Source organism: Pseudomyrmex gracilis, unplaced genomic scaffold, assembly GCF_002006095.1.
Source record: "Pseudomyrmex gracilis isolate BER0280 unplaced genomic scaffold, ASM200609v1 scaffold_3, whole genome shotgun sequence".
NCBI classification, from domain to species: domain Eukaryota; kingdom Metazoa; phylum Arthropoda; class Insecta; order Hymenoptera; family Formicidae; genus Pseudomyrmex; species Pseudomyrmex gracilis.
The window spans coordinates 1,120,276-1,145,479 of NW_018020587.1; the positions used below are offsets into that span (position 1 = coordinate 1,120,276).

General features: G+C 38.1%; 7 protein-coding genes across 11 annotated transcripts; 3 read left to right on the plus strand and 4 right to left on the minus strand.

The window, feature by feature from the left end:
* Window positions 1-269: 269 nt before the first annotated feature.
* LOC109854668 (ubiquitin-like protein 7) lies at window positions 270-2,315 on the minus strand. Of its 2 annotated transcripts, none has more exons than XM_020428011.1 (4): window positions 1,918-2,315; window positions 1,347-1,552; window positions 1,103-1,239; window positions 270-974 (listed from the first exon to the last, which is right to left on the minus strand). In XM_020428011.1, exons 1-4 carry the CDS (start codon window positions 1,985-1,987, stop codon window positions 416-418), a joined length of 972 nt encoding a protein of 323 aa, XP_020283600.1. In that variant the 5' UTR covers window positions 1,988-2,315; the 3' UTR covers window positions 270-415. The 2 variants fall into 2 exon arrangements, with proteins under 2 accessions (XP_020283600.1, XP_020283592.1); XM_020428003.1 differs by having other exon boundaries at window positions 1,840-2,314.
* A 1,287-nt stretch (window positions 2,316-3,602) lies between these two features.
* On the plus strand, window positions 3,603-8,141 carry LOC109855953. Of its 2 annotated transcripts, XM_020430698.1 has the most exons (11): window positions 3,603-3,821; window positions 3,982-4,076; window positions 4,151-4,305; window positions 4,428-4,558; window positions 4,632-4,767; window positions 4,837-5,218; window positions 5,353-5,888; window positions 5,961-6,333; window positions 6,439-6,767; window positions 6,858-7,092; window positions 7,185-8,141. In XM_020430698.1, exons 1-11 carry the CDS (start codon window positions 3,743-3,745, stop codon window positions 7,545-7,547), a joined length of 2,814 nt encoding a protein of 937 aa, XP_020286287.1. In that variant the 5' UTR covers window positions 3,603-3,742; the 3' UTR covers window positions 7,548-8,141. The 2 variants fall into 2 exon arrangements, with proteins under 2 accessions (XP_020286287.1, XP_020286298.1); XM_020430709.1 differs by lacking the exon at window positions 7,185-8,141 and having other exon boundaries at window positions 6,439-6,762; window positions 6,858-7,003.
* On the minus strand, window positions 8,142-9,981 carry LOC109855976 (protein FAM177A1-like). The gene is made up of 3 exons (XM_020430745.1): window positions 9,614-9,981; window positions 9,088-9,216; window positions 8,142-9,011 (listed from the first exon to the last, which is right to left on the minus strand). The coding sequence occupies exons 1-3, from the start codon at window positions 9,884-9,886 to the stop codon at window positions 8,739-8,741; spliced, it is 675 nt and encodes a 224-aa protein (XP_020286334.1). The 5' UTR covers window positions 9,887-9,981; the 3' UTR covers window positions 8,142-8,738.
* An 87-nt stretch (window positions 9,982-10,068) lies between these two features.
* LOC109855967 (fizzy-related protein homolog) lies at window positions 10,069-12,391 on the plus strand. The gene has a single exon (XM_020430731.1). The coding sequence runs from the start codon at window positions 10,812-10,814 to the stop codon at window positions 12,294-12,296; it is 1,485 nt and encodes a 494-aa protein (XP_020286320.1). The 5' UTR covers window positions 10,069-10,811; the 3' UTR covers window positions 12,297-12,391.
* A 1,231-nt stretch (window positions 12,392-13,622) lies between these two features.
* LOC109855962 (nucleolar protein 58) lies at window positions 13,623-19,306 on the minus strand. Its single transcript, XM_020430719.1, has 3 exons — window positions 19,079-19,306; window positions 18,656-18,735; window positions 13,623-18,000 (listed from the first exon to the last, which is right to left on the minus strand). Exons 1-3 carry the CDS (start codon window positions 19,121-19,123, stop codon window positions 15,900-15,902), a joined length of 2,226 nt encoding a protein of 741 aa, XP_020286308.1. The 5' UTR covers window positions 19,124-19,306; the 3' UTR covers window positions 13,623-15,899.
* A 700-nt stretch (window positions 19,307-20,006) lies between these two features.
* On the plus strand, window positions 20,007-20,800 carry LOC109854798 (NADH dehydrogenase [ubiquinone] 1 beta subcomplex subunit 3). Of its 2 annotated transcripts, none has more exons than XM_020428265.1 (2): window positions 20,007-20,112; window positions 20,359-20,800. In XM_020428265.1, the coding sequence occupies exon 2, from the start codon at window positions 20,362-20,364 to the stop codon at window positions 20,662-20,664; it is 303 nt and encodes a 100-aa protein (XP_020283854.1). In that variant the 5' UTR covers window positions 20,007-20,112; window positions 20,359-20,361; the 3' UTR covers window positions 20,665-20,800. The 2 variants fall into 2 exon arrangements, with proteins under 2 accessions (XP_020283854.1, XP_020283862.1); XM_020428273.1 differs by having other exon boundaries at window positions 20,018-20,112; window positions 20,362-20,800.
* A 30-nt stretch (window positions 20,801-20,830) lies between these two features.
* LOC109854780 (meckelin) lies at window positions 20,831-25,194 on the minus strand. 2 transcript variants are annotated; one of them, XM_020428220.1, is made up of 13 exons: window positions 24,935-25,194; window positions 24,706-24,867; window positions 24,270-24,571; window positions 23,949-24,143; window positions 23,600-23,854; window positions 23,370-23,518; window positions 23,134-23,299; window positions 22,754-23,038; window positions 22,178-22,633; window positions 21,820-22,088; window positions 21,560-21,740; window positions 21,243-21,453; window positions 20,831-21,170 (listed from the first exon to the last, which is right to left on the minus strand). In XM_020428220.1, the coding sequence occupies exons 1-13, from the start codon at window positions 25,173-25,175 to the stop codon at window positions 20,947-20,949; spliced, it is 3,096 nt and encodes a 1,031-aa protein (XP_020283809.1). In that variant the 5' UTR covers window positions 25,176-25,194; the 3' UTR covers window positions 20,831-20,946. The 2 variants fall into 2 exon arrangements, with proteins under 2 accessions (XP_020283809.1, XP_020283819.1); XM_020428230.1 differs by having other exon boundaries at window positions 24,706-24,839; window positions 24,935-25,009.
* Window positions 25,195-25,204: the final 10 nt, after the last annotated feature.

Below are 25,204 nucleotides of genomic sequence, written 5' to 3' on the forward strand. Positions count from 1 at the left end.
CATCCCGCGAATATCTTGAACGTATCACACCTACGCGTGATTATGCGAAGACTTACGTGTTCGATCTTGCATCAACTTTGTACGTTACCGCTAACGTGCGCGCACTTGTTCTCGGGGTTTTTTGCCACATCTACATGCAGTTCTCGAAACGTCATACAATCCACGTGGACCGTAAATAATATATAAATTAACATTATTCCGTGTGATTTCTCACATTACTTAAAAATATAAAAACAGAAAAAATTAATGTTTAAAAATGAACGTGCAAATTAACGTTCTTTCTTCTTGATTTTGTATTCATATATATGTACATGCGAAATAAAATTGTTTTTTTACACACATCTTATTAAACATACAAAAAATTTAAACGTATTATTCGTATCACCTTCCGTTGTTTTTTGTTGTTCATGTCCGATTAATTGTCGTTAAAACCGCTGAACACGAGTTCGATTGCGGCCTGCACATCGCCGTTGGTAAACTGCAACGCCTGAATGTTCACCGTATCGTCTAGGAGACCTATTTCGTGCATTTGTCCCAATTGTCTGTCTAGATCGGTGAGCGGAGACGAGAACGGCGGTAATACGGGCGACAGGGAACCCACCGATACCGACGCGGATGTTTGTTGTGGATTCGAATTCGTTGCCAGCGCGGCTTGTCTCATCGCGTCCATAAACATCTGCGTCGTAATGACACCGGTGCTCTGGTTGCTGGCCGCGGGTTGATTGGCGCTGCTGGACGTCGAGGATGGCGCGTTGTCGTTCACGGGATGTGTAGCGAAGAACTGCGCGATGTCACGTGCCATTTCCTCTTCCAGAGTCATGTTGTCTACGCTGTAGGAACGCGCGGTAGTGGGTTGCAAGCTGGAGAGCGAGCTGCTGGAAGACCCGCTGGACGTTGCATTATGCGCTTCCTCATGCACAGCTGCTATTACGTTCTGCGCCGCATCGATTAACGTTGGATGCAATGCCGCGATTCTAAATACAAACAAAACATATACTTGAAAAAATCTTTTTTATATTAATACATATATATAGAAAAATATAATTTATAAAAAGTAGATGAATATATAAAAAGTTTTCTGAGAGAGATTCTTTTGACTAACTTTTTAACAGTATCAACATCCGTGAAGTGTGACATCAAATCAGGATCTTGTAATATGGCAATGGCAACAGCATCTTTGTGTAATCCAGGAGACGATAAGATAATATTGTCTACTACTTCTGGCCTTTTAATTATACGCTAAAACATTTAAAATTTTTTTATGTATACAATTTCTATACTTATAATAATGCACTGTATAATTAAAAAAAAATCAAAACACATATGTATATATAAAGAACAATTACATGCAGAGCGCTTCTGAAAGCAGGAGTCACATTGAAAGACTTGAACGCTATAGCTAGCTGCAAAATACAATCTTCTGATATATATTTCTTTGCTATTGGTGCTGCAAATTCTTCCCTTTGTAGCGCATGTATCATTGATCCGCTCTTCAGTCCGATAGATTCTACAGTTGCGTCATCTTCGAGTATGACTCCACAGTAAATAAAGTCTGACAAGAAAACAAATCACATAAGTTGATGCTCCTTTAATCAAATTCTTACACATTACACACACTTATGTTAAATATTTAATACACATACGAAGTTAATACTACATATTTTGATTCTATAAAAGATTTATAAGCGTTTAAAGCATGTGTCATTCTTCGAAAATTTGCAAGATTTTATATAATACTTTTTATATGTAAGAGTTAGAAGAATAAAACTAAAACTGTCAAAGAAGAAACAAACTCGAGTTCAAATACGAGTCCTCAAGTACAACGCTAGGTGATTTTACCTAAAGAATTTTTGGGTACGTTCCATTTCCGCGCAGCTTCTTGTTTCAATTCTTCCACTCTTGTTTTCAAAGTAATACCGTTCAACGTAATCGGCATCGCCATCTCCGAATTTATTTGCAGTCCGAGTAGTAGTTCCATAGTCATCATACTTAAACAAATTGGCACAATGCTGCACACAAGTGCTGTAAACTGTTAATTTATCAATTTTATTCTTTTCTATCTGCAAATCTTTGGAATATATATAAATTTCTTTCACGGAAAAGTATATTCTTCAGACACTACAAAGATACAACACAAATATCTAAAGATCAAAATAGATCGAGAGCATGACTTTTCCATGGTTTGGTTTGGTGCATTTAGGGTACGTTCCTACTTTGTTAACCAAAATCTATAGTACAAGTAACGTGAAATATAGTATTTTAGTAACCGAGGTAGGATTTTGGAACGTATCCCTGAGTGGTTCTTTACCATAGCAAAGAGAAGACTGAGAGCGATCAAGTCCAAAAAAAAATGTGTAATCGCTCTTCCGCTCTAAGCCAGCGCAATGTCCATGGGTGGTGCACATTGGCAACTACGTAGCCATGTTTATAAACGATTTGTCGGTACGTACGTTCGTGTTCAAACGGACATAGTTCTATTCCGTGCTATGTCCACAACGGTCACGTTTTTAAAGGTTTGGTTTGGTGCAGTTGTGGCTCAGTGGACCATTTGATTCACGTTTTTAAAGACTAGCACAACACAGGCGCGCGCTACGAACACGCTATTGTTATTTTTATTTAACGTGTTGTCAGTGAACACAACCTGTCACCGCGATGACAGATAGTATATACGTCTTATAAACCATATAATACACATATGAGAAATGTCAGAAATAACGCATGAAAATCAAAATCAAAAAATAGTGAGAGAGAGAAGTGGAAAAACAACACGTGACAGGAAAAAGGGTAAAAAAGAGAATATTATATATATTATATGTAATATTCTATATATAATACACACACATACGCATATATGTATATATATATATATGTACCGTAATCACGTGACCGAAGTCAGTACACCGCCGCGGTCGCGCGACCGAGGTCAGTGACTCCACCGCAGTCGCGTGACCGAGGTCATTGACTCCGCCCCCACCAAGGCCGCGCGCCCGCGGTCAGTGACCCCGCCCCCACCAAGGCCGCGCGCCCGCGGTCAGTGACCCCCCCCCACCAAGGCCGCGCGCCCGAGGTCAGTGACCCCCCCCCACCAAGGCCGCGCGGCCGAGGTCAGTGCCCCGCCAAGGCCGCGCGGCCGAGGTCAGTGACCCCGCCAAGGCCGCGCGGCCGAGGTCAATGACCCCGCCAAGGCCGCGCAACCGAGGTCAGTGACATTACTCTGTAGTATGTATATAATACATATAATACAATATAAAGTATAATATTATAAATATATAATAAATTATATGTATAATATGTGTATTATTTAATGTTATATATAATATAAATTACAGTCACGTTATTTTCACGTGTTGTTTTTTTACTCTTTCCTGTAGATATCGCACGGAATAGAACCATGTTCACGTTTGAACATAACGTATGTACCGACAAGTCGTTCGTGGATATGGCTACGTAGTTGCCAATGTGCACTATCCATTGCGCTGGCTTAAGGCGGAAAAGCGTAAACAGCAAAAGTGAACCGTGGCTGCTCTCAGTCTTCTCTGTGTTTTTAAATTGATATACATATATATTTAATGTATACATGTATATGTATATTCGCCGCCAAGTCTATCAAACCGCTATGCTGTGCGAGGTTGACAGTATGAGCGGCGCGATTTCTGACAGCTGACAGCGAAAGAGCGTCCCTATGATGCCAGGTGATACGCCACTCTGATTCCCAAGTTATAGATTGAATTTGAGCAGAGAGATGCAAGGCATTTGCGAGAACATTCGCACGGCGATCGAATACGGACGTACTGACATTATCAGGTCGCTTTTAGACGCGTGTACGTAAAATGTCGATATGTGCGATACTTTTTGTTGTGATGTAAATATGTGTTTTTATTGGTAAACACAAATATTACACATCAATTTTCTTGTATTATCATTATTATGTATGTCCAATTTTAAATTTTTTAATTTACGTTGGCTTGGTTTTTTTTCCAGGTGAAAATGGTAATGTAACGGATGGTATTACAAAAGATAAGATACTGAACCAACCGGTCTTGGAAGAAGGAACTTTTTTATCATACGCTTCTAAGGTTTGCAGTGTAGTCTTCTAATTTTGTGATTTTTTTGTATTATGATTTTTCTAGTTCTAATTTTTATGTCACAGACCAATCAAGCAGATATTGTGCGAACTCTCTTGAGCTGTGGTGCTGATCCAGCTGTTCAGAATGCAAATGGGCATAATGCAGTTGATGTTGCCTCAAGCGATGCAATAAGACGAATATACATAGAGGAACTCTTGCGAGCAACAGCTGCTTCTGAGTATGTAAATATTTTTACAATTGGTTTTGAGATGATCTCTCTTTAACACAACAAGATACATTAAGATGCATTGATTGTATCATTTGTGTTTTAATTGACATTACAAAGGACATTTTTTACAGAGTAGACAGAGTAGTGCAGTTGTTAGACGCAGGATTGGATGTTAATTCATGGGACTCGCCAGATAGTAAAAACACACCTTTGCACTGGGCAGCGTGTTATGGGAATAAAGAAATTATCACATGTTTACTTGGTAACACATGCATATTTTAGTTTCCATGTTGGATCTAACAATAATAACTTATTATTGGGATTTATTTGCATAGATAAGGGAGCCAATGTAAACGCTGAGAATGGCTGTGGCGCAACACCGTTACATGATGCGGTAAATCGCGGCAATGTGTCCATTTGTCAGGCATTGTTACAGGCTGGTGCGAATCCTCTCGTACGAGCTACCAAAGGGTGAGTTATTGTTGTCTTTTTCACGTGTGTATATAACAAGCGTACTAAAAAGCAATTTTTCTCTTTCAGAACATTCACAGGAAAAACACCGTACGATCTGTCCAGAAAGAAACAATCTTTACATTGTCTCGTGCAGAAGTTCGTGTCGAACTTTATGTTGAACGAGAACGAAACGATGCACAGTCCTGCAACGTCATACACAGAGACAAACTTTTGTCAGAAGAATCTCGTGAACAACATGAGCCAATTATCAATCGAATCTAATAAGTCTTCGGATCCGATGTACGATGTGCCTTTGCGTGATACGGGCAAGGAGAGTCCGAATAAATGTAGCGCCGACAAAGGAAGTATCTACAGTTTATTGTGGCCGCAACCAAAGGCTATAATTGAATTAAAAAACTTTACGGCGCCATTTATGGCCGGAAAAGAGCTTCTTATATCAATAATTCAGGTAACATTTGTATCTCTCTCAAAAATATCAGATATTTAATCTTATATCTAGTTTTGTATTGGTTTTATATTTTGTTGTTCTTAAGCGGATCCTACCGTGCGTGTGTATAAATGTAAGTACCAATTATTTTATAGGGCAGTGAATCTGTACATAGAATATTAGACGTATGGGAGGTCAGTAGAACTCATTTACTGGAACTGGGTCATGACGTGAAGATCGGCGAGGTGCAACCCAGTTGCAGCAAACTTCTCAACGACAATACAATAGAGTGTATCGTGAATAAGAGCTTATTTAATAACGCAGACGGCTATCAATTGCATATTACGCAAAACTCGGTCAAAGTTAGCGCCGGCAGTTTGGCGGGGTTGCATTATGCCGTCTGCACATTCGTACAGATTCTACGTCTGAGCAAGAACCAGAGTAGTTCGGAAGTAATCGAGATCGAGCCCGTTCTTATAAAAGACGAGCCAAAGTTCTCGCATCGCGCTATATTGTTGGATATTTCGCCCAGAGGACGCATACCGACCTTAGATTATCTGCTGCATACCATAGACTTGCTCTCGTCGTTTAAGATCTCGCATTTACACCTGTTCTCCAGACTCATACCTAACTGTGATTGGCAGCTTTGTTATTCGAAGTCCGAAATGGTGACTCTGGATAGATACTGCAGGTATGCTTTATAGATGATTACATCATCTATAAAGTTGAGTGAACAATTGCTAAAACCGACGAATTTTTTCAGAGATCGTCATTTAGACATAGTTCCGACACTAGATGTCGATTCTAACGTCGGTCAGCATCATCTGGCGCAGATGTGGCCTATATTTCAAGAATTGCTCGCAGTATTTCCTAGTTTAAATTACGTTCACGTCGGTCCGCGATTAGCCAGTTTATTAGTGCAGCCCGACAACTTCGATTTGAACGTATCTATCAGTGAAACAATCGAAACAGACATGTCGGAAGTATTCAAGTCGTATTCGTGTCTTCAAGAACTCTGGCATGTTCTCAACCTGAGCTCGAGCACGACTCTGTTATTGTGTTCCAACGGTTTACATTCCAAACCCGACTTTCACAATATTCCGAACAATATTATTCTCGTCGAGTATGGATTTCAGGTAACATTGAAGTTTCTCCAATAGTTTTTAGCGATGTATTTACAGCAAGATGAATATCTTGCACAAAATGCGCGCGACATTTAATAATATAAAAATCTGTTGCAGACTGATTATGATTTTTCTGAATGGACGGAAGCATTTAGGTTGGCGGGTGGCAATGTTCTGCCAAGTTCCGGCACAGCTAGTTATAATAGTTTAGCGGGATGTCCGGCGTCAACGTATGCCAACACAAGAAACGCGATAAAAACTTCTTTAGAACAGAACTCGATCGGAATTGTTGTCTCGCATTGGTCGGGCAGCCATCACCTCACACCACATCCTTTCGCGTGGATCGGTTATCTGGTAGCGGCTGGTTTAGCGTGGAATCCACTGACTGAAATAGATTTAGATCCCGACGATAATTATGATGTTCCTGAATTGTGTGCATCAGTTAGGTAACAATTGACTTTAATCGTTTTTTTTTTTTTTTTTTCATTTACGTTATTGTACATCGTATATCTAAAATGTTGAAGTTTGTTTTACAGGGAAAAATGTATTACAAAATTATTAGACATACACGTGTTTCAAGATTCGGAATATAAAATTGGTAGTGCGATATTGGAACTGGGACGTCTGGATACGCTGGTATTAACTTTAAGTAAAAATCAAGCTATTAAAGACCTACAACAAATACCCGATAATCGCGGATCCACATTATACAGACTGTTGACCGATCCGGATAACGTAAACTTGGAATATCTTTCGGCTGATCTGTTTGCCGTAAGTAAATTTATTTATTCAGTTCTGAAATATATGATAAGATACAATCTGTGTAACAGATGTGGAATGCTTTGCTCTTTGCGTATTTGCAGAAACTGACAAAGCAGATCAAGCGGATATCTCACTCCTTGTACGAGGCGAATCTATCTTCGAAGTTCGCATCGATGGAGATACAGGAACTGCAATTGACCTCTGATCTCATGTTGACTGCCTGTAAGATCGGCAGAACACTGATCGGAGTTGGCGTGAATCCGAACAGTAATATGGGCCTCGCGGTTATCAATCTGGGAGTGTGCAACTTGCCACCGATTTTCCGAACCGACATAGCAAACAAGATGTTGGCTCACATAGAGCAATACAAAGGGTCCTGGCTGCAAAGACACTTGCCACAGGGTCTTCAAAGCTCCTTGTTAGTCCTAACTAGCGCACTACATAGATTTGTGCCAGAAACGTAAATTTTTTTCTAACCAGATTTTATTTAAATCCAAGTATCCTGAGGAATATAAACGTTTAAAGATATTTCTGCCAATGTGTTTTTAGACTTTTGTATTGTTTATGATGGTTTAAAAAACCCGCGCATGTACATGCAAGAAATAAACTATAATATAACACGTGCAAGATTGTAGAGAAAATTTGAAGAGCAACTATGTTGAGAGCAATATGTACTTGTAACTTTGTATAATAGCGTATACAATATATATATCATATATTTGCTACAAGATATATCGTTTCTCGATGTCTGTCAAATAGCAAGAAGAAAAATAACAGCTTTGTTATAAAAACAATTTTGTTTAAGCGATATTATATAAAGAAAATGTTCCTTTTTTATCAAATACAAAAATATTGATTTAATTATTACGCTTATTGTCTATTGTATGATAATCTTATCAAGCCATTGTTATTGATATAAATAACTAAACATTGTTTACTTGAGTATATCATTTTATTTTCATACGGACGTATGTGCAAATGCAGATTTCAAAATTGTTTTGCATTGAACTCTAATGTACATATATATATATATTTTTTATAATACAGATATACACAGATTTGATACAATATCGTAACATCATACATATATATATATAAATATAAATATAAATTACATACAATAAATAAGTATCTTTCAATTTATGTAATATATAATTATTGCAATAAATAACTTGAAAAGTTTTTCATCGTACAGAAACACACATGGAAGCTTTATTTTTTATATACAATATTATCTTACATTATCTCAAAAGACTACATTATCTGAGGACTTGTGTTTTGCAGGGAACTAAACTCTCAGCATCTAATCTTCTAGCATAGTAGGAATTTGAGTTTAGGTTTAGGTGTGACTAAATTTTATGACACGGAACGTAATTATCTTACGAAGCAATAGAAGTGCGAACGATATTCTAAATACGCATGCCAAAACCGTTATTGCCATAAAGTGAAAAAAAAAAAACTCAACGCAACTCTACATTAATTGAAATTTGGGTTTTACAATTCTACGTTGAAATTGATTTCTATATTAGTACGCATATTTATGTAGCGGTTCTATTTTTGTTTATTGTTTATAGTGCTTTTCACATTTTTAACTTTTATTTAAATATTTTCCTTAAAAAAATATAAAGCTGAACATTTAAACAAACTTTTTGTTATCAATTGCGTTCATTTAACGATATAGCATCGTTGTTTATTAGATTGTTTTTGTTTTGTTGACTCCATCCACCCATTTCCAAATCTTGCTTGTGAAGCATTTCCCTCTCAAGCTTCTGTAGTCTGTAAAATTCATTGATTTCAAATTGATACTTGGGCGCCGTTATGCCAAAGAAGTTTGCCAAACACTCCCCAACATAATCGCAGCCGTCTAACATTTTCGAACTAATCGTTGTCGTCTGATGCCACGCCCATGGTAACCAATTCATATTTTTCTACAAAATAATATGTGTGTGTGCGTGTGTGTCATATTTACATATTCTAAAAACTAATTTTATGTGATCTAATTACAGTATCTATTTGCACTACGGATTTCTCAGGTTTTGGTGCGTCAATCTCATCTTCGGATGAATATTCCTCCAATATACCATCGGAAAATTGTAACACTCTTTTTGGTTTCTTGCTTAATTTATGTTTGCACTGTATATGAAAATATTGTTTAAAAAATTAAACAATTAAAGTACGTACAAACAAGTAATGTGCAATGGTTTATATAAACTTTACATAAAACTGTTCTACGTGTGAAAAAGTTTTGATGTAAACTAAGCTCTAATTAAATTATTTAATAATAAAGTATAAAAAAATAAATCTCAAACCAAACTACTAAGTGTATACATATACATATATAGAGAACGGGAAATAGAAATAATAAAAACTCACATTTATAATTTTCAGCATATGGTTTCTTATCGAAGTAATTTAATCGGTTGATCGATTTAAATGACATAAAAACTTATTTTAAAAAATGTTCTTTGCACAATTAAAGGTTAAGTGAGAGACAAAATAGTTTTCATATCTATATATCAGCATTACTTACCTGAGTTTCGGTGTCCGAGCTTTCTTGCAGCGCGACATCGCTTAGGTCGCAAGCGTCGTCCTTTTCGGCTGGCATTGTTGGTCGTATCTTGCAGTAAACAAAACCTTTTCGTCGGTTCTTGACAATCCTCGATAACGTGCTGAACAAGCTTCCCCTCTCCTTTTGCTCGGCATTTAAATGACTCGCTTGAAATGAACGATGACGAAAAGCAAACGATCGCGTCGACTGGCATCCTATTGGTAGTTTTTCCGTTACGTCGTCAAACGAAGACATGCTCGCAATGCGTAGAAAATTGTTTTGAAATATATCTCTTCTCTCGCACGCGAAAATTTCATCCTGCAATTGATTTTACGCGAATTCTTCTTTTCCTTTCTTTTTAATTCATTCGATGACTGCATCGTGCATGCGCAGATGCAAACGACATAAACGGCCGAGTAACGATAAGATTGGGTTGAAAAAAGAGATTTTTAAATAAATAACATTCCTTGTAGAAACAGATATAATAGTTTCCAATATTTACTTTGCGTGATAATCATAATCTTAATTTTCTTGAGAAGTAAAAAATGAGAAAGAGACAAGTAGGTAGTCTTATTTAAATGTAATGTGGTGTGTATATATACATATATATATACATATTGTGTAAAATGTGAGTGTTATAATTTCCGATTAAAACAATCTAATTAAACTATAATGATGCATAGTACTATTATAAAGAGAAAGAGAGAGAGAGAGAGAGAGAGAGAGAGAAAGAGAGAAAGAGAGAAGATAGTACAACGGTCGATAAAATCAACTGTATCATGGTTCGTATCGCTCTGAACTCTTATTGGTCGGCAGTTACGATCCTGAGTGAGAATCGACTCTCGATTGCTCGAGTTAAATCAGAATGAACATGACCGAACCCCATTCCGATAGCTGATGTCGCCCCATGGCGACGTCCCAGCGATCGACGATGGTCCCAGACTTCAGACCACATCAGAAATCCGTGTGAAATGCGACAGAGCGGTTGAACTGTGGATGAGCCGTGTCAGATCTTGAAGAGTGAAGTTTCTGCGGTGCCTTGTGTGCATTAATATCTGTGAGTTTTGCCATCGTTGTGGAGCGTCCACAACACGAACGGTCCTTTAAAAAACTATGTGAGCGCGAGTATCGTGTTTCGAGACTTTTGTCGCCCAAGTGACGAAGATTGATCACCGTCATCATGTTTCATCACGAGTACGAGAAACGGCTGGTGAAGCCGATCACAACCGGAATAACAGGCGGCGATGGCAGCCCGAATATCGTACCTAACAGTTACTTCTCGCCGTCCGCCTATTTCTCGCCCACAAAGACGTCAACGTGCAACAACAGCTACGACCGTTTTATACCCACCCGCTCAGGCAACAACTGGCAAACCACGTTTTCGATGATCAGCGAGAACAGCAGAAGCGGCCTGGTGGCGAAGAAGACTCGAGAAAACGGCGAGGGTAATCGCGACGGTATTGCGTACTCCTGTTTGCTAAAGAACGAACTGCTCGGCGCGAGCATAGAAGACGTCAAGTGCCCGTGCGAAGAACGCAGAGTGCTGTCACCGTTGGTAACCAAGAACCTATTCAAGTATACCACACCTACCAAGGATCGCAGTTTGCTCGATCAGAGCTCGCCGTATTCCTTGTCACCTCTCAGTGCTAAGAGTCAGAAATTACTGAGATCACCTAGAAAGGCAACTAGAAAGATTTCAAGAATACCCTTCAAAGTTCTAGATGCCCCAGAACTGCAGGATGACTTTTATCTGAATCTAGTTGACTGGTCTTCTCAGAATGTACTCAGTGTGGGTCTGGGAAGCTGTGTCTATTTATGGTCAGCATGCACCAGTCAAGTAACAAGATTATGTGACCTCTCTAATGACGGTAATAGTGTCACTTCTGTTGCCTGGAACGAACGTGGTAATCTGGTCGCGGTGGGCACGCATATGGGTTATATACAAGTGTGGGATGTTTCTGTCAACAAACAGGTAAGCAAGTTGCAAGGTCACAGCGCTCGAGTGGGAGCCTTGGCCTGGAACACGGAGGTTCTTTCATCCGGTAGCAGGGACAGACTTATTCTTCAAAGAGATGTCAGAATACCGTGCGTGGTCGGGGAACGACGTCTCAGTGCTCATCGACAAGAAGTGTGCGGACTGAAATGGTCCCCGGACAATCAGTATTTGGCATCAGGTGGCAACGACAACCGGCTGTATGTATGGAATCTGCACTCTCTATCGCCTGTTCAGACGTACACCGAACATCTGGCGGCCGTTAAGGCGATCGCCTGGTCGCCCCATCATCACGGATTGCTCGCATCAGGCGGTGGCACTGCCGATCGCTGCATTCGCTTCTGGAACACCCTGACTGGTCAACCCATGCAGTGCGTCGACACCGGTTCGCAGGTTTGCAATTTGGCGTGGAGCAAACACAGCTCGGAGCTAGTCAGCACTCACGGCTACTCGCAGAATCAGATCCTCGTGTGGAAATATCCGAGCCTGACGCAGGTGGCCAAACTCACGGGTCATTCGTACCGGGTGCTCTACCTGGCGATGTCGCCGGACGGCGAGGCAATTGTCACGGGCGCCGGCGACGAGACTCTCCGTTTCTGGAACGTCTTCAGCAAGGCACGCAGCCAGAAAGAGAACAAATCTGTTCTGAATTTGTTTACCAGTATTCGGTAAACAAATCGGATCGAATTGTAGACCGGAGAATCGAATTTTGTCTTTTTATTATGTACATACGCCTAACATATATACATCATTGTCACCCAAAAAAATAACAATGGCACTCTAAACAGATGATCATTATATATTATAATATATAATATATACGTAGAGAAACGTACTGATATATAGCTGCGCTGGTAATGTTAAAGAAAAGGATATTTAGAGAATGACAGGTCAGAATTTATATAGAGTTAAGAAACTGCGTGACATTCTCAACGTAGGATAAGTTTCGCGGTCTTGTCTTCTTACACGCAGCCTCTGCAATATAGATATGTACGTTGAGTATTTCGGTGTGCAATATTCGTTGTTTCGGTCTCTGGGTGAGAAAAGGATAGAGAAAAAAATTGTGTATCCCAGAGATTTATAGCTGCGAGGTACATTTTACACTTTGTATACACTTTATATATATATATATGTATGTATACACTTATTTTTATATATTGTCGCTACATGATCATGGCTGATTTTACAGAGTGTCCTGGGAATTTGTAAATGTAACATTACAGACGAATCTGGTGTCGATTTTTGTAAATTACGTTATATGGCATATCTTCGAATTGTGAGATTGAGCTTTTGAGACTTAAAATAATCATTAAAAAAAAACTATAAAAAATGTTAATTGTTATATACAAATCGAATCGTTGTTTAGATGGTGTTTTTATGTGAGTAGAAGATCCAAATTAAAAATCAATGATTACAATGTATCGAAATTGTTACAAATCGGTTTTTTGAAAGTAATCACGAAGGTGTGCATGTTTTTTTCCTAAACAAAAGTGTCGTCTAAGTAAGATCTTTTGCGAATACTGGATTTTCCTTCGTGTATATTTGAAATTATTGCGAATTGTTTCTAGAATTTAGAAGACTCAGATTTAACTTTCGAATCTCTTAAAATTGTTAATTATACTATATAAAATATATTTATATGCTATACATGTACTATATATACTATATATAATTTATTTAAATGTGTATATATTATATTATAGTGTTTAAGATTGAGTAAATTTCGGTTTTTTCAAGTAGCGCAGAATATATATGTAAGGTTTAATGACGACTGAAGCTTTTTCTCTCCAAAAAAATCTAGCCCAGAATTTTTCAAACATCTTCAATAAAACTTAATTCAGGACACTCTGTATAACGCCTTTGTGCGTTTTTTCATATTATATCTTGTACTATATAAATTGTGCTGCAACATATTTTGTGTACGATCTATATTTTTTTTTGCTGCACTTTTGATATATCTTCAAGAATTTCTACTCAATTCGTAGCGATAATGATGTATTTTGTAATTTTTTTTTTTTTTTTTTTGTAAGTTTTACGATTACCATATACCCCGTTTCGAGAACGTATTTGATCATTTGTAACTGTTTTTCTTTCGATATATACGTTCTGCGTATCCTCTCGGTGATATTTCCGGGCTGATAAATCGATGAACTCTCGGTGAAGAGAAGAACTGTTTAAGTCCTAAAAGAGGGCAATGTGTATCTTATATAAAAATTTTTTTACTGACTTTAAATAAAAGAACTATCGATGTGTGCACTCGATTTTGAATCGTATAATTCATATTAATTTAAAAAAAAAAAATTGCGTGTGCCTATATATTATTTATGTAACTTACGCTCGGAAAAAAAAAACTGTACAAATTTTGAGTTGATTTAATCTAGGCGCTCTATTAACAAAGAAAGATATATTTAATATATACGTACGTTTAAGATTAGACCTTAGTGTAACAAAGCAACGACATAGAAATATTAAATAAAGATATATATATATACATATATATTATAATCAGAAGGTGTGTAATCTTCAAATTGTTTTTTTGTTTTTACTATTTTGTTCACGAATCGCCATTTATATCGAATGTGAATGTAAAAAGTGATGTCGCGTTATATGCGCATTATGTTAGTAACATGGTTTACATATATACACAGACACACACATATATATATAATAGAATATAAAGTAAATAATAATAGAAAAGTAGATATGTAAAAAAAGTACACAATATATTTTTATATGTGTAAAAACACAATATGAACTATTACATATATCACACTTGTTACAGAAACGTCGGGATACGTTGAATAAATTCGAAGATGCTTACTTTGCTTTTTATATCGGAAAGATAACACGTCCCTCTAACGTTCCTAATTTTCTTTTTCCTAAAAACTGTTATCTCAAAAATTATTTTTTTATGATAAATTATTTTTTGTGTTATCCGAAACTGAAATACGATACAAACTAAACGAGACAAGTCAGACACAAAACGCTTTTGATCCGATTAAAGAGATATCGGGTTTAAAATCTTTTAACGCATTGTGTTAGCAAGAGCATAACATGTGATTTTTTCTAAAAAGATTTTGCATTGCACAAATCATTGCGCAGACAAAATAAATAGCGCTGCGAACCGAAACGTTAACGATAACTAAGTTGTTATTAGAAGTTTACAGACCAAGATAATGAAATTTTATCACGAGATCTCTTCGGTATCGGTTTGACATATATCGCTGTTTAACGAACGTTACGATCTGGTAATATATTGGTGTACTGTCTGGATTGGAATATCGGAGGTGATACGTGTTACGGAGCAGGAAAATACATGGCCAAGCAAAATTCAACAACGCGTATCCAGATGTTTCTGTATACGTTGTTAAGATTAAATGTGTACACACAGGCTTATGACGCTTCGTCACTTGATTCACAAACAACTATTACGAATCAGAGAAAGGCGCGTCGGAAGTGAAAACATTGCAAGTCATAGCACCATAATTCTCTGTACATACGTGCATCGCATGCGACAGGATTCACCTGGCACGTGTGTCAGAGGAAGTTTCCATGCGCTCAACTTCCGTTTCTTAAAAACAACAAAAAGTTTAAACTATAAGTGAGGATATTTTCTGTTAAATTTTTTTGCAGTTAAGACATAAAAATTCTTATTTTCTATATTGAAACAGTATGAAAGAAAAAATGTGCGCGTACGTGTAACAGCGAAATGAGAAATGTGTCAGATATAAGTTTGCAAAAGGAATAAAAGAATTATGAAAATTAAATATAATAAGAGTACGTATTATTAATTTTATCCACACTTCTCTTAGATGAAAAAAAAAAAAACTTAATTTACAATAAAATGTGTATAAAATAAAGTACGATGTGATCTTTCATTGGGGCTTGAGAGTTGGTGTCCCTATATGAATAAATACTGTACTTGGTATTTTTCTCTGGAGAAAGATTGGAGGATTTACCAGAAATATATAAAACTAATTTCATTTATTTATATATTTTCTTTTTTAAAAACCAAACTTGATTAATAATTGCGACATTAGTACGTATGCTTGTGTTCTCTTCGTAAAACAATTTAATTTGTATTTATCATCTAAACGCAATCGTTGATTCAGCGAAAACTAAATGAGAGATTGCATTTTCCATGTAGAAGACAATTTTCAAATAAACTATCAATTAAGTTAAAAAAAAATTACACGATTATATAAATTTTTTTGACTTGCGCTTATCTTTTCATTTTCTGATGTTTCATTTATGGCGCACAATGTGTACAGACTTTCAGGCCTTAGGTTCTTTTGATTTCTTCTTTTTCTTTTTTTTCTTTGGCTCGCCGAATGACTGCTCGTGTTGTGAATCCGTGCCTTCCATTGTAGTCTCTTGCTCTGTGCTCTGCGATAATAAGGACGAATCTATTTCTTCTTGTGATTTTTCTTGTAAAGAAGATTCACCCGCTGAACTGTGCTTCCTTTTTTTCTTTTTTACCAACGGACTTGGTGACAAAAACATCGATTCTGAACTCTCTTCTATTTTTTTCTTCTTCAATACATCATCTGACTTTTCTTGCTTATCACTACTAGACGATTCTCCTACAAGCTCCAAACTATGTTTCTTCTTCTTTTTTGGTTTGGACAACGACACATCTGCTTCTTTTTCTTCTTCTTTTACCTTTATTTCTGTGATAGACTCGCTTGCGTCTGATGTACGCTCCAAACTATGTTTCTTCTTCTTTTTTGTTTTAGACGACGCATCTGCTTCTTTTTCTTGTACTTTTACTTGCGTGCCAGAAGACTCGCCTGCATCTGATGTATGCTTCAAACTGTGTTTCTTTTCTTTTGTTTTGGACAATGACACATCAGCTTCTTCTTTTACTTCTACTTGCGTGCCGGAAGACTCACCTACGTCTGATGCACGTTCCAAACTATGTTTCTTTTTCTTTTTCGTTTTGGGCAACGACACATCAGCTTCTTCTTTTATCTCTACTTGTGAGCCAGAAGACTCGCTTGAGTCTGATGAACTGTGTTTCTTCTTCTTTTTTGTTTTGGACGACACATCGGCTTCTTCTTTTACTGTTACTTGCGTGCCTGAGGACTCGCCGGCGCTTGGTGCATGCTCCAAACTGTGTTTCTTAGTTTTCTTTTTTTTCTCTTCTGTTCTGTGTTCTTCCGTTGTTGATTCAAGCTTTGTCGGCAGAGTCGAATCAACGGACACAGAATACTGCATATGTTCTTGGTTGGAATGATATTTCTCAAACTTGGCTCTTGCTTTGACAGTGCCGCTTAACCTTGAGTTACGACGTGTCCCGTCTAAGAATCTTAGTCGCTGCTCCAATTTCTCTAAGTGTTTCTCTCCAAGTTCGGAGGATGTCTCTTCTCCCAACGCGTCGAATCTCGTTGCCAGAGCGGCTTTTGCTGCCAACATCCTGGACGCCTTGCCTTTATTCTTAACAGTCGTCGACGAAACCAAATGTGTGTGATAGATCAATCCGTACTTAGGCGTGTTCTTCCTCGCTTTAAGCGCACGGAAAAGCGCCTTTTCCGCGCCAAGAATCTGCAAAGTGGACGCTGGATGTTTGGCGAGATTTTTCAGCGAACCGGCCTTCGAGATTAGACGTGCACCGACAATATCGCCAACAAGAATCGTTAAATTTGGCGCCAAAGACATCATTCTCACTGTTAAGTATGATTTCAAATCGGCTCGATACTGATCGAGTTCTAATATTTCGCCACACAAGATCCTCATGTGTTCGGCATCGTACTCTGTGATCTCAGATCCCATAGAAGTCTCGGCGGCTTCTTTTACTTCTTTCAGAATGTCCTCCGATAGAAATTCCGATAGATCGCACGTAGTCACATTGTCGCGTAAACCCATGACCTTCATCGTCTTTATATATGACATATTATCCTTCACTATCTTACCCAATTCGGGAAAGTGCCATCCAAACCATTCGCGTGCTCTCATTATATAATTGTTTATTTGCTTGTCCAGATCGTCTAGTACGCATATCGACTGTATCACCATTGTGTCGATCTTCTCGGAGGAAAACTTTATCTTATATCTCGATAAACTATGCGCTAGACCTAATCTCATTGCTGTCATCTCTCTCTCATTTACGTTATCCAAAAAACTATGCAGTTGAAATCTAACACATCTCATTAACTCCTGGATCGGTGAGGTAGCAATGCAGGAGAAATTTAATTTTTCTGCGATGGCTTTGCCTAATTTTATATCAGCAACCGCCAATTTTTGTTTCTCGGAGTGCAGATTACATTTCTTAAGAGTCTTTTTTAACAACTTTGATAATTTACCTTCCAAAAGTGCTCTGCTAGCTTCTAAAGCTACAGTAGTATTGTCAAATCTTTCAAAATGCGTTAACTTTAATCTGTAAAAAACCAGAGTATTGAATAAGTTGTAATGATTAAATAATCACTCATGTAAAATAAAAACAATAAATACATAAAATACATAAAATAAACCAAACAAAAAACAGTAAAAAAATTTCATATTCTTAAAAAAAAAACTTTAATTTTAACTAAGAATGAAGAGGCCACTAAGAGCCATCTAAATAGGCCAATACGAGCCATTCCCAGGATGTTGTGCAGGAATAAGCGTGCATGTGTATATATATATACACATGTATGAAAATTCACATGTAAATTATTTTTACATGTGGGTTTTTTGAATTGAATTTTCAATTCATAAAATCATATAGGATGCTAGATTTGCATCTCGTATATGAAAGATCCCAAATACCCCCCTAACTAATTTTTTTTAATTTTAGGCATGTAAGTTTTAAGTGTTAATCTATTTAAAATGATATCAATAGCTTTTTTATGAACATCTAACAAGATACGCTTGTGTAATCTTGAACATACACACATACTTGTAACAGATGCTGTATCTAATGCTCTTATTAATTTTTTTAGATATAAATAAATTTTAAATTTAAAATAAGTTATAACATTTTGAATACAGTTCTAGAAATTTGTGTAAAAATTATAAACTTTCCACAAATCAAAGAAACAAATAATATTTACTTTTCTTTGAGGGCTTCTAAAGTGCTAAAGTCCGAATACACATTTTCTATTCTTTCGAGTCTTTCTTCATCGCCCAGAAACTGAAAGCAAAAAAAAGTTCTCTGTTTTCATCCAATCCACGTGAGAAACAAAACTGTATACACGCGCTTGGTATGTTCGCAGTGCAAATTGACCACGTGGTCTTCGACCGAGATCACACTTGCTTTAAATTAACGGACGTTGTAACGGATATTGTTGTTGTATTTTAATTATCAACAAATGTTATGCGTGTGAGCAGTCACATTTACTTCAATATCAAAAACAAACAACGGATGTTGAGGTAAACTTTTAACGCAAATATGATCCCGGCCATAACCAACGCGGCACCGCCGCGTAGCACGTGATAAATGTTAGGTTAAATATTTTTACGATCGTGATTTTTACCTTAAATATTGCGAATCCCGCCGCTGTTTCAAGAAGCAACAACATGTTTGCACGGTCTTTACAATCTCTCGCTCGTAATAATTATCTTTGTATAACCAGAGAGAATCCTAAGATCGGCCAGGCCGCTCGACGAATTCCTGTGGTAGCAGAGAGAAAAGCCTGAGAGCCGGTGTTCCCAGTTTTAAAACGCTTACAGCACGCTGCGATGGAAGGAATGCGCACAAAGCAGCAAGTAAATGCTTGCCGATGTTGTGCGCATCCCCTCCATTTGCTGCTGCACGGTTTGGTTTTAGTGCACTTGGGGTCGATTGTGTATCACGAAGTCTAGTGAAAATCATAAAAGTGAGCAAATTTACTAGTTGTTGACCAATAAGATCATAGATATTTTAGTAAATTTGCTCACCTTTGTACTTTTCACTACACTGCGTGATACACAATCGACCCCTTGTGGCTCTTGGACCTGTGAAGGAAGGTTAGTTCATACGCCATACTTGCTGCTGAATGCTGCAAGCGTCTCAAAATTGGCATTTCTGCTGAGAGCGGCCAGGTCCATAACGCCCGTTTTCTCCATCTCTGATTAACTTAATCGACTGATTATTCCATTGGAATTGCCAGTCGTATTAATCGTTTAGTTAAAATGGACCAATCACGACTGATACTTAATTGCCGATTAAGTTAATCGGAGATGGTGAAAACGGGCGTAAGAGTTTCTGCGATAGTTCTAGATAGTTTCTAGATAGTTTCTAGATCGCAGCACGGAAAAGAACCGTAGACGGTGTGTACGCACTGACAAGTCGCTCGTGGACGTGGCTGCGTAGTTCCAATGTGCACCACTCGTGGAGTTTACAAGCGCTAGTTTACAGGACGGTTAAGCTATTGCAGAAATTCTTACGGGCCGCTCTCAGGCTTCTCTCTGTTCACAGGTTAGGTCAGTTTAAAAAAAAAGTCAGGGAATGGCGTATGGACTACCCTTCACGGTCCAAGAAACTACAAGTGCACCAAATCTTTAAAAGAAGTCAGCTGTTCTTGAAAAGGTACATTATGTAATCTTAAAATACAATAAATATATTATTGTGATGCGTGTGTTACAAATAATGCTCGTGATAACGAGTAGCGTTTCTCTTTAATAACATTTTTTGATGTTGACATAGGTTTTGTTTTCATATATGTACACACGAAAATAGACGTTTAGCGTAATCAGCATTGACAACAAAATTGAGACAAATACAATCGATATTTATTTCAAGCTAAAATCTATACAGATATATCGTTTTCCGCAGAAGATGGGAGGTCACAGTCATCAGCCGTACAAGATACCCAGCCCTGACGTTTACAAGTTGGAGGATGTGCCGGAATTGCAACGTGTTCAGGAGAAGTTAGCTAAGAAAGGATTGAAGGATCCCTGGCTGAGAAATTACGTGTGGCGCTATAAAGGAACTGACACACCATTCAAACGTGGTCTTATAACTTTGACCAGAGGGTGGAAGCTCGGCGTGCCTGCATTTTTGATTACTATAGCCATTGAACAATATTTCGGGATTGACTACCATGGTGGCCACAATCATCACGAAGAAGGCCATCATTAACACACACTTGGACGTTAATGTCTTATGGTAAATAGTAGAAATATGTCATTGTCAAATACTATGTTACAAAGATACATCATAAACTTAAGTGTGACCTAAGTTTTATGAGAAAAATAAACATTACAATGTATAGAGATTTCTATAGATACATGTTCCTTTTTCAGTATAGTGTATGTATATAAAATTGATTTATTAAAAGCTTTGTTATAAATTAAATATTGCAAAATGTGGTATAGGAAGGTCAGTTTCGATTGATATTTGTGCAATTTTGTATTTTTACGGTTACATAAAAAATCTCTTATCTAACAATGACTTGTTGCAAAGATTTCTCTTTACATTACATGTGATAAGTATCACAAACAATTGCGACACCAGGACTGTTGCAACACAGGCGAGACTGTAGGAATTGAACAACGCCAGGAAAAACGCGAACACGGTAATTTCGAATGTTGCCAGCAACCATTCATTTCCATAGAGTACCACTCTGTTAAAGGAGTAATTGTTATCTGCAAATAAGTTTAAGTTGTTTGACTTGTACTATCAATGTATTTATTTGAAAATGTATGTAATTTTATTACCGATATAGAAAATGGATTTATCTCTGGCATCTACGAGAAATACATCGCACAGTTTCTCTAACAGGTTTTGCTCCTTGATTATGTAATCTTCGTTTTTCGAGCAATGATCTAGAAACTGAGTTAGAAACAATTTCATCTTCGATCTGGTTTCGGACAATTGTTCCCAGTTCATGGAAGACGCGTCGCTTTCTTTCAAAACACTCATATTTCCCTAAACAAAAATTTATATATATAAAACATTAAATATATATATATATATATATAATAAATAATTTAGTAACCGATATTTTGAACTTTATTAACGCGGTTTTGCGTACTTGGTCTTTTTGTTTCATAAGCTCGTCGTAAAGTGATTTGAACGACTGCGTCAACGACACTATAAAAGTCTGATCGGTCGTGCCAGGTACGAGACCTCTGTGCGCGCACAAGTTGTCCTCCTCTTTCTTCAGATCATTTATCAAAGTGAGAAGATCGGTGTCCGCGAATCCGTGCACTGATCTACATCACAAAGTAAATACGCGGTTATCACCGGGTTTCGTCATAATTTTGCGTGGTGTGGGAAAAAGAAACATTTTACCGTCCGTGAATGTAAAACCCGTAATAATCGTGCGCCAAGACGAACACGCTGATGTTCGCGATCGAGCACAGATCCACGAACTTCTGCAGTCTGTTTCGAACATATCTTTCGTAAAACGTGATGCGAATCAACCACTGCGCGAAATACACAGACACGTACACGAATGTGCTAATCGCGTATCGCAATGTGAAACTTGTCTTCTCTTCGGTGAATTTGCTTGCACCGCTCGATTTCGGCACCGCCAACATCCACGACTCTAAATCGAATATCTGAAATGCAATAATAAGTCTGTGTGAAAAACTTTTTTCATTCTTGTAATATAAAGAAAAAAATTATTTTTTTTTTTCGCGCGAAAGACCTGCAAGATGCACAGAGTGTAAATCGATTGCAACGCCACGTTTATTCTCCTTCTGGTTTGCAACTTGCACCATTCGTTCGCGACAAAGTACGTTCTCCAAATGCTAATTGGAAAATTGTGCACTCGCTCGCTCGTCTCCTGTAGAGGAGATCTTGCGAGCGAGTAGACGGAAGAAAATTTCGGCACGTATTTGTCGAACGAGGACTTGGACGCTTCGCTCGGGCTCGCGTTCCTGTTTGTTCGATGCAATCGTTTCTTCCGTTTGGACGCGATCACGTCGGACGTTATTCTCGACGATTTGTTCTCGTCCGAAAACCTGTTGGAATACAATTTTCGCAGAGAAGTGTGCGGCGAGTCGTACTTCGGTTGACTGTGTGTAGTTCTCGGTTGTTCCCAATCGATGAAAAATACGTTCAAGCCCCAATGCTGACAGACGAATCCCATCATCTCTACAATCTAAATTGAATCTTCTATGTACAATATTATTTTGTTCTTATTCTATTGTAATTTGATTAATTGTGTTTTTTTTTTTTTTTTTTTTAATAAAAAGCTGTGTTACGCCATTTTCACACTCACTTTAAAGCCGAACGCTACATTTATGTACGTTCGGATGTTCCTCTCAGTGTTCTCGTCGGGCAGCAGAACGTAAGGCACAGTTTGGCCCTTGTAAAAAGCAAACAGATACACGCACACGCCGATGCAAACGAAAGAAATTACACTCCCAACCGCGCCCATCGCGTAAATCAAAAACCACAGCAAAACTGTGATGCTCAGATTGCCGTTGTGATTACGCTTGTAATAATTCCACGCTCTGACGCCCGAAATTATCAGAGCCATTCCCGTCAGCACTCCGATAATTATCTGAAATAATTTTTTTAAAATATATTTCGATATTTGCAAAAACAAAGAAATCAATTCGGACGTAGAGAATATTTTTTAACGACTGTTATTTTTACCTCAATGTTGTAGTCTATATCGTTATCTTTCAACGTGAACGTAACTTTGTAATCGATCACAATGTCGGAAGTATCGTGCAAATCTTGTCGCGTCAGCTCGTCGTACTCCACGATCAGAAGAGGCGCAAAAATTCTACCGTGATCTTTTCCATTCTGAACGTTCACTCTGAAAAAAAAAACGAATTTCTGTTCTGCTCTCGACATTGCGCATGAAGATAACACCCGAGCAAACTTACAAGACCGTCAGAGATCTCATGTATCGAAGCACAGAGAGTTCCGACGACCTCGTGAATCCACTGCTCGTGGACAACGCCTTGAAGCCGCTGATGTTGTCGACCAGGAAGAACTTTCGCACCAATTGCTGGTGCGAGATTTCCTCAACATTCTGCGAAACAAACAAACACGTAAGTTTTACATTTGATTTGTTACTATAATTGTCATAAAAAAAAAAATGCAATTAATTTACCTCGTGATTTGTTGATCTCACGATCACAGGCAACGCGTGTATAAAGGACTTGTTGTCTTTCTTGAACATCAAGTAAGGAGACAGCAGTTGAACTTGCGCGTTCAACAGTTCGGCAGACGTGGTTCTGCACTTTTTGCTCAAATTCACACCAAACCTCACGTTCTTCAGAAGTTGACACGGCAGAACCGGTCTGTCAACGGATAAGAATTCGCCGTTCAATGCAAATCTCGCGATCGCGAAGTCGAGAACGCTACTCTGCAAAAAGTGACACAATAGAACAGCTAAAAATTAATTTCTACAAAGCGTATCAACAGGTGCATCTCACGCGCATATTCGTGATATACCGTACATTGTCTTCTCTTCTGAGGCTGTATCTCTGCGATATTTTTGTGTTATTCATTACCGCTACGGTGTCCTGTCTGTTGTAAAACAACCATACAGGCGCCCTGGGGATGTGCATGAAAAACATGCATGCTACGCTGTCGGTGTAGAGAGTCAAGGCGCATACGTTCGACAAGTGTTCACACGCCGTTCTATCTTTCCTCTGGAAAGAATTATTTTTTTTTTTTTTATGTGTATAAATGTATAATTTTTTTATATTATATTTTGATACTTTACATATAATTGTTAAGTTTCTCTAAGCTTTTTTTTGTTTTTAATTTATATATACCTTGCACAGATATACCGCTATTTGCAATTCGCTCCTCAAGTAATAACTGTCTACGTTCTCACTTTTGAACTTCATCAAGTACGTGCCTCTGATGTCGGGCCAGTCGGCGACGTCGTCCTTGCGCAGACAATAATTTTGTAATCTTACGTGCGTCGCGCTCGGACACGCGCAATTAACGTGTCCGTTGTGCTGACGGGTGTCGCAAGGCAAGCACTTGGAACAATCGGAAGACGGATACGTGCCTTGCACACATGTCACGCAAAGCACAGTGTCCAACGGAACACCGTTTATATTTCTGTCCACTGAATTTGATAAGACAATTTTTTTTAATAAGTTTTGTACTTCGGCGGCAAGAAATACAGAGATTTTTATTTAAAAAAAAAATTATTGTATTATTGTTTATCCGAGAAAATGGAATTTTATGAAAAACAATTACATTGTATCTGATCCGAGGAGCATCTGCACGTTGAATTTGCGCGCAGAATGCACTCCTTTCCATCGGCGGTCGCGGTCATATCGTAATCGCAGGCCACGCAAAGCGGATTGCCGTTTTCAAGACCGATCATCTTACTGAATTCGTCGCACACGCATCCGAGATCTGAGCAATCAGTGGCGATCAGATATACGCAACAAAAAAGTAAAGAGGATTGTTGAGATGAACTTACGATTTGCGGCCGGCACGAGATTCTCGCTGGCGTCGCAACGCGAGCAAGATAACGACACGGTGTCGAAATACTCGTCGTATTTGCACGAGTTCGGCTCCCGGTACTCGAGTACCTCATTGTTCGCGTTGAACGCGCTCGCGAACGACGTGAAAACGATCGCGATCGTCAGTGTTAGATGATCGCGACTACTTTGTGGGCGATTCATGTTTGTTTTTGCATCGCCCGACGCACGCGTTGCCATACCGACGTCGACGGCGGAAGTTAACCGAC

Excerpts from the sequence above, each read along its gene's own strand:
- LOC109854668 (XM_020428003.1), bottom strand. The coding sequence starts at position 1,987 with ATGATGACTATGGAACTACTACTCGGACTGCAAATAAATTCGGAGATG. Across the intron at positions 1,240-1,346 it reads CTTTCAGAAGCGCTCTGCAT|CGTATAATTAAAAGGCCAGA; the intron begins GTAATTGTTCTT and ends TAAATGTTTTAG. Across the intron at positions 975-1,102 it reads GATGTTGATACTGTTAAAAA|AATCGCGGCATTGCATCCAA; the intron begins GTTAGTCAAAAG and ends GTTTGTATTTAG.
- LOC109855953 (XM_020430698.1), top strand. The coding sequence starts at position 3,743 with ATGCAAGGCATTTGCGAGAACATTCGCACGGCGATCGAATACGGACGT. Across the intron at positions 5,889-5,960 it reads ACTCTGGATAGATACTGCAG|AGATCGTCATTTAGACATAG; the intron begins GTATGCTTTATA and ends GAATTTTTTCAG. Across the intron at positions 6,334-6,438 it reads TCGTCGAGTATGGATTTCAG|ACTGATTATGATTTTTCTGA; the intron begins GTAACATTGAAG and ends AATCTGTTGCAG.
- LOC109855976 (XM_020430745.1), bottom strand. The coding sequence starts at position 9,886 with ATGTCTTCGTTTGACGACGTAACGGAAAAACTACCAATAGGATGCCAG. Across the intron at positions 9,217-9,613 it reads GCTCGGACACCGAAACTCAG|TGCAAACATAAATTAAGCAA; the intron begins GTAAGTAATGCT and ends TTTCATATACAG. Across the intron at positions 9,012-9,087 it reads CCGTAGTGCAAATAGATACT|AAAAATATGAATTGGTTACC; the intron begins GTAATTAGATCA and ends ATTATTTTGTAG.
- LOC109855967 (XM_020430731.1), top strand. The coding sequence starts at position 10,812 with ATGTTTCATCACGAGTACGAGAAACGGCTGGTGAAGCCGATCACAACC.
- LOC109855962 (XM_020430719.1), bottom strand. The coding sequence starts at position 19,123 with ATGTTGTTGCTTCTTGAAACAGCGGCGGGATTCGCAATATTTAAG. Across the intron at positions 18,736-19,078 it reads CGGGATTCGCAATATTTAAG|TTTCTGGGCGATGAAGAAAG; the intron begins GTAAAAATCACG and ends TTTTGCTTTCAG. Across the intron at positions 18,001-18,655 it reads TTAGAAGCCCTCAAAGAAAA|ATTAAAGTTAACGCATTTTG; the intron begins GTAAATATTATT and ends GGTTTTTTACAG.
- LOC109854798 (XM_020428265.1), top strand. The coding sequence starts at position 20,362 with ATGGGAGGTCACAGTCATCAGCCGTACAAGATACCCAGCCCTGACGTT.
- LOC109854780 (XM_020428220.1), bottom strand. The coding sequence starts at position 25,175 with ATGGCAACGCGTGCGTCGGGCGATGCAAAAACAAACATGAATCGCCCA. Across the intron at positions 23,300-23,369 it reads ATGAGATCTCTGACGGTCTT|AGTGAACGTTCAGAATGGAA; the intron begins GTAAGTTTGCTC and ends TTTTTTTTTCAG. Across the intron at positions 21,171-21,242 it reads TAAATCCATTTTCTATATCG|ATAACAATTACTCCTTTAAC; the intron begins GTAATAAAATTA and ends ACTTATTTGCAG.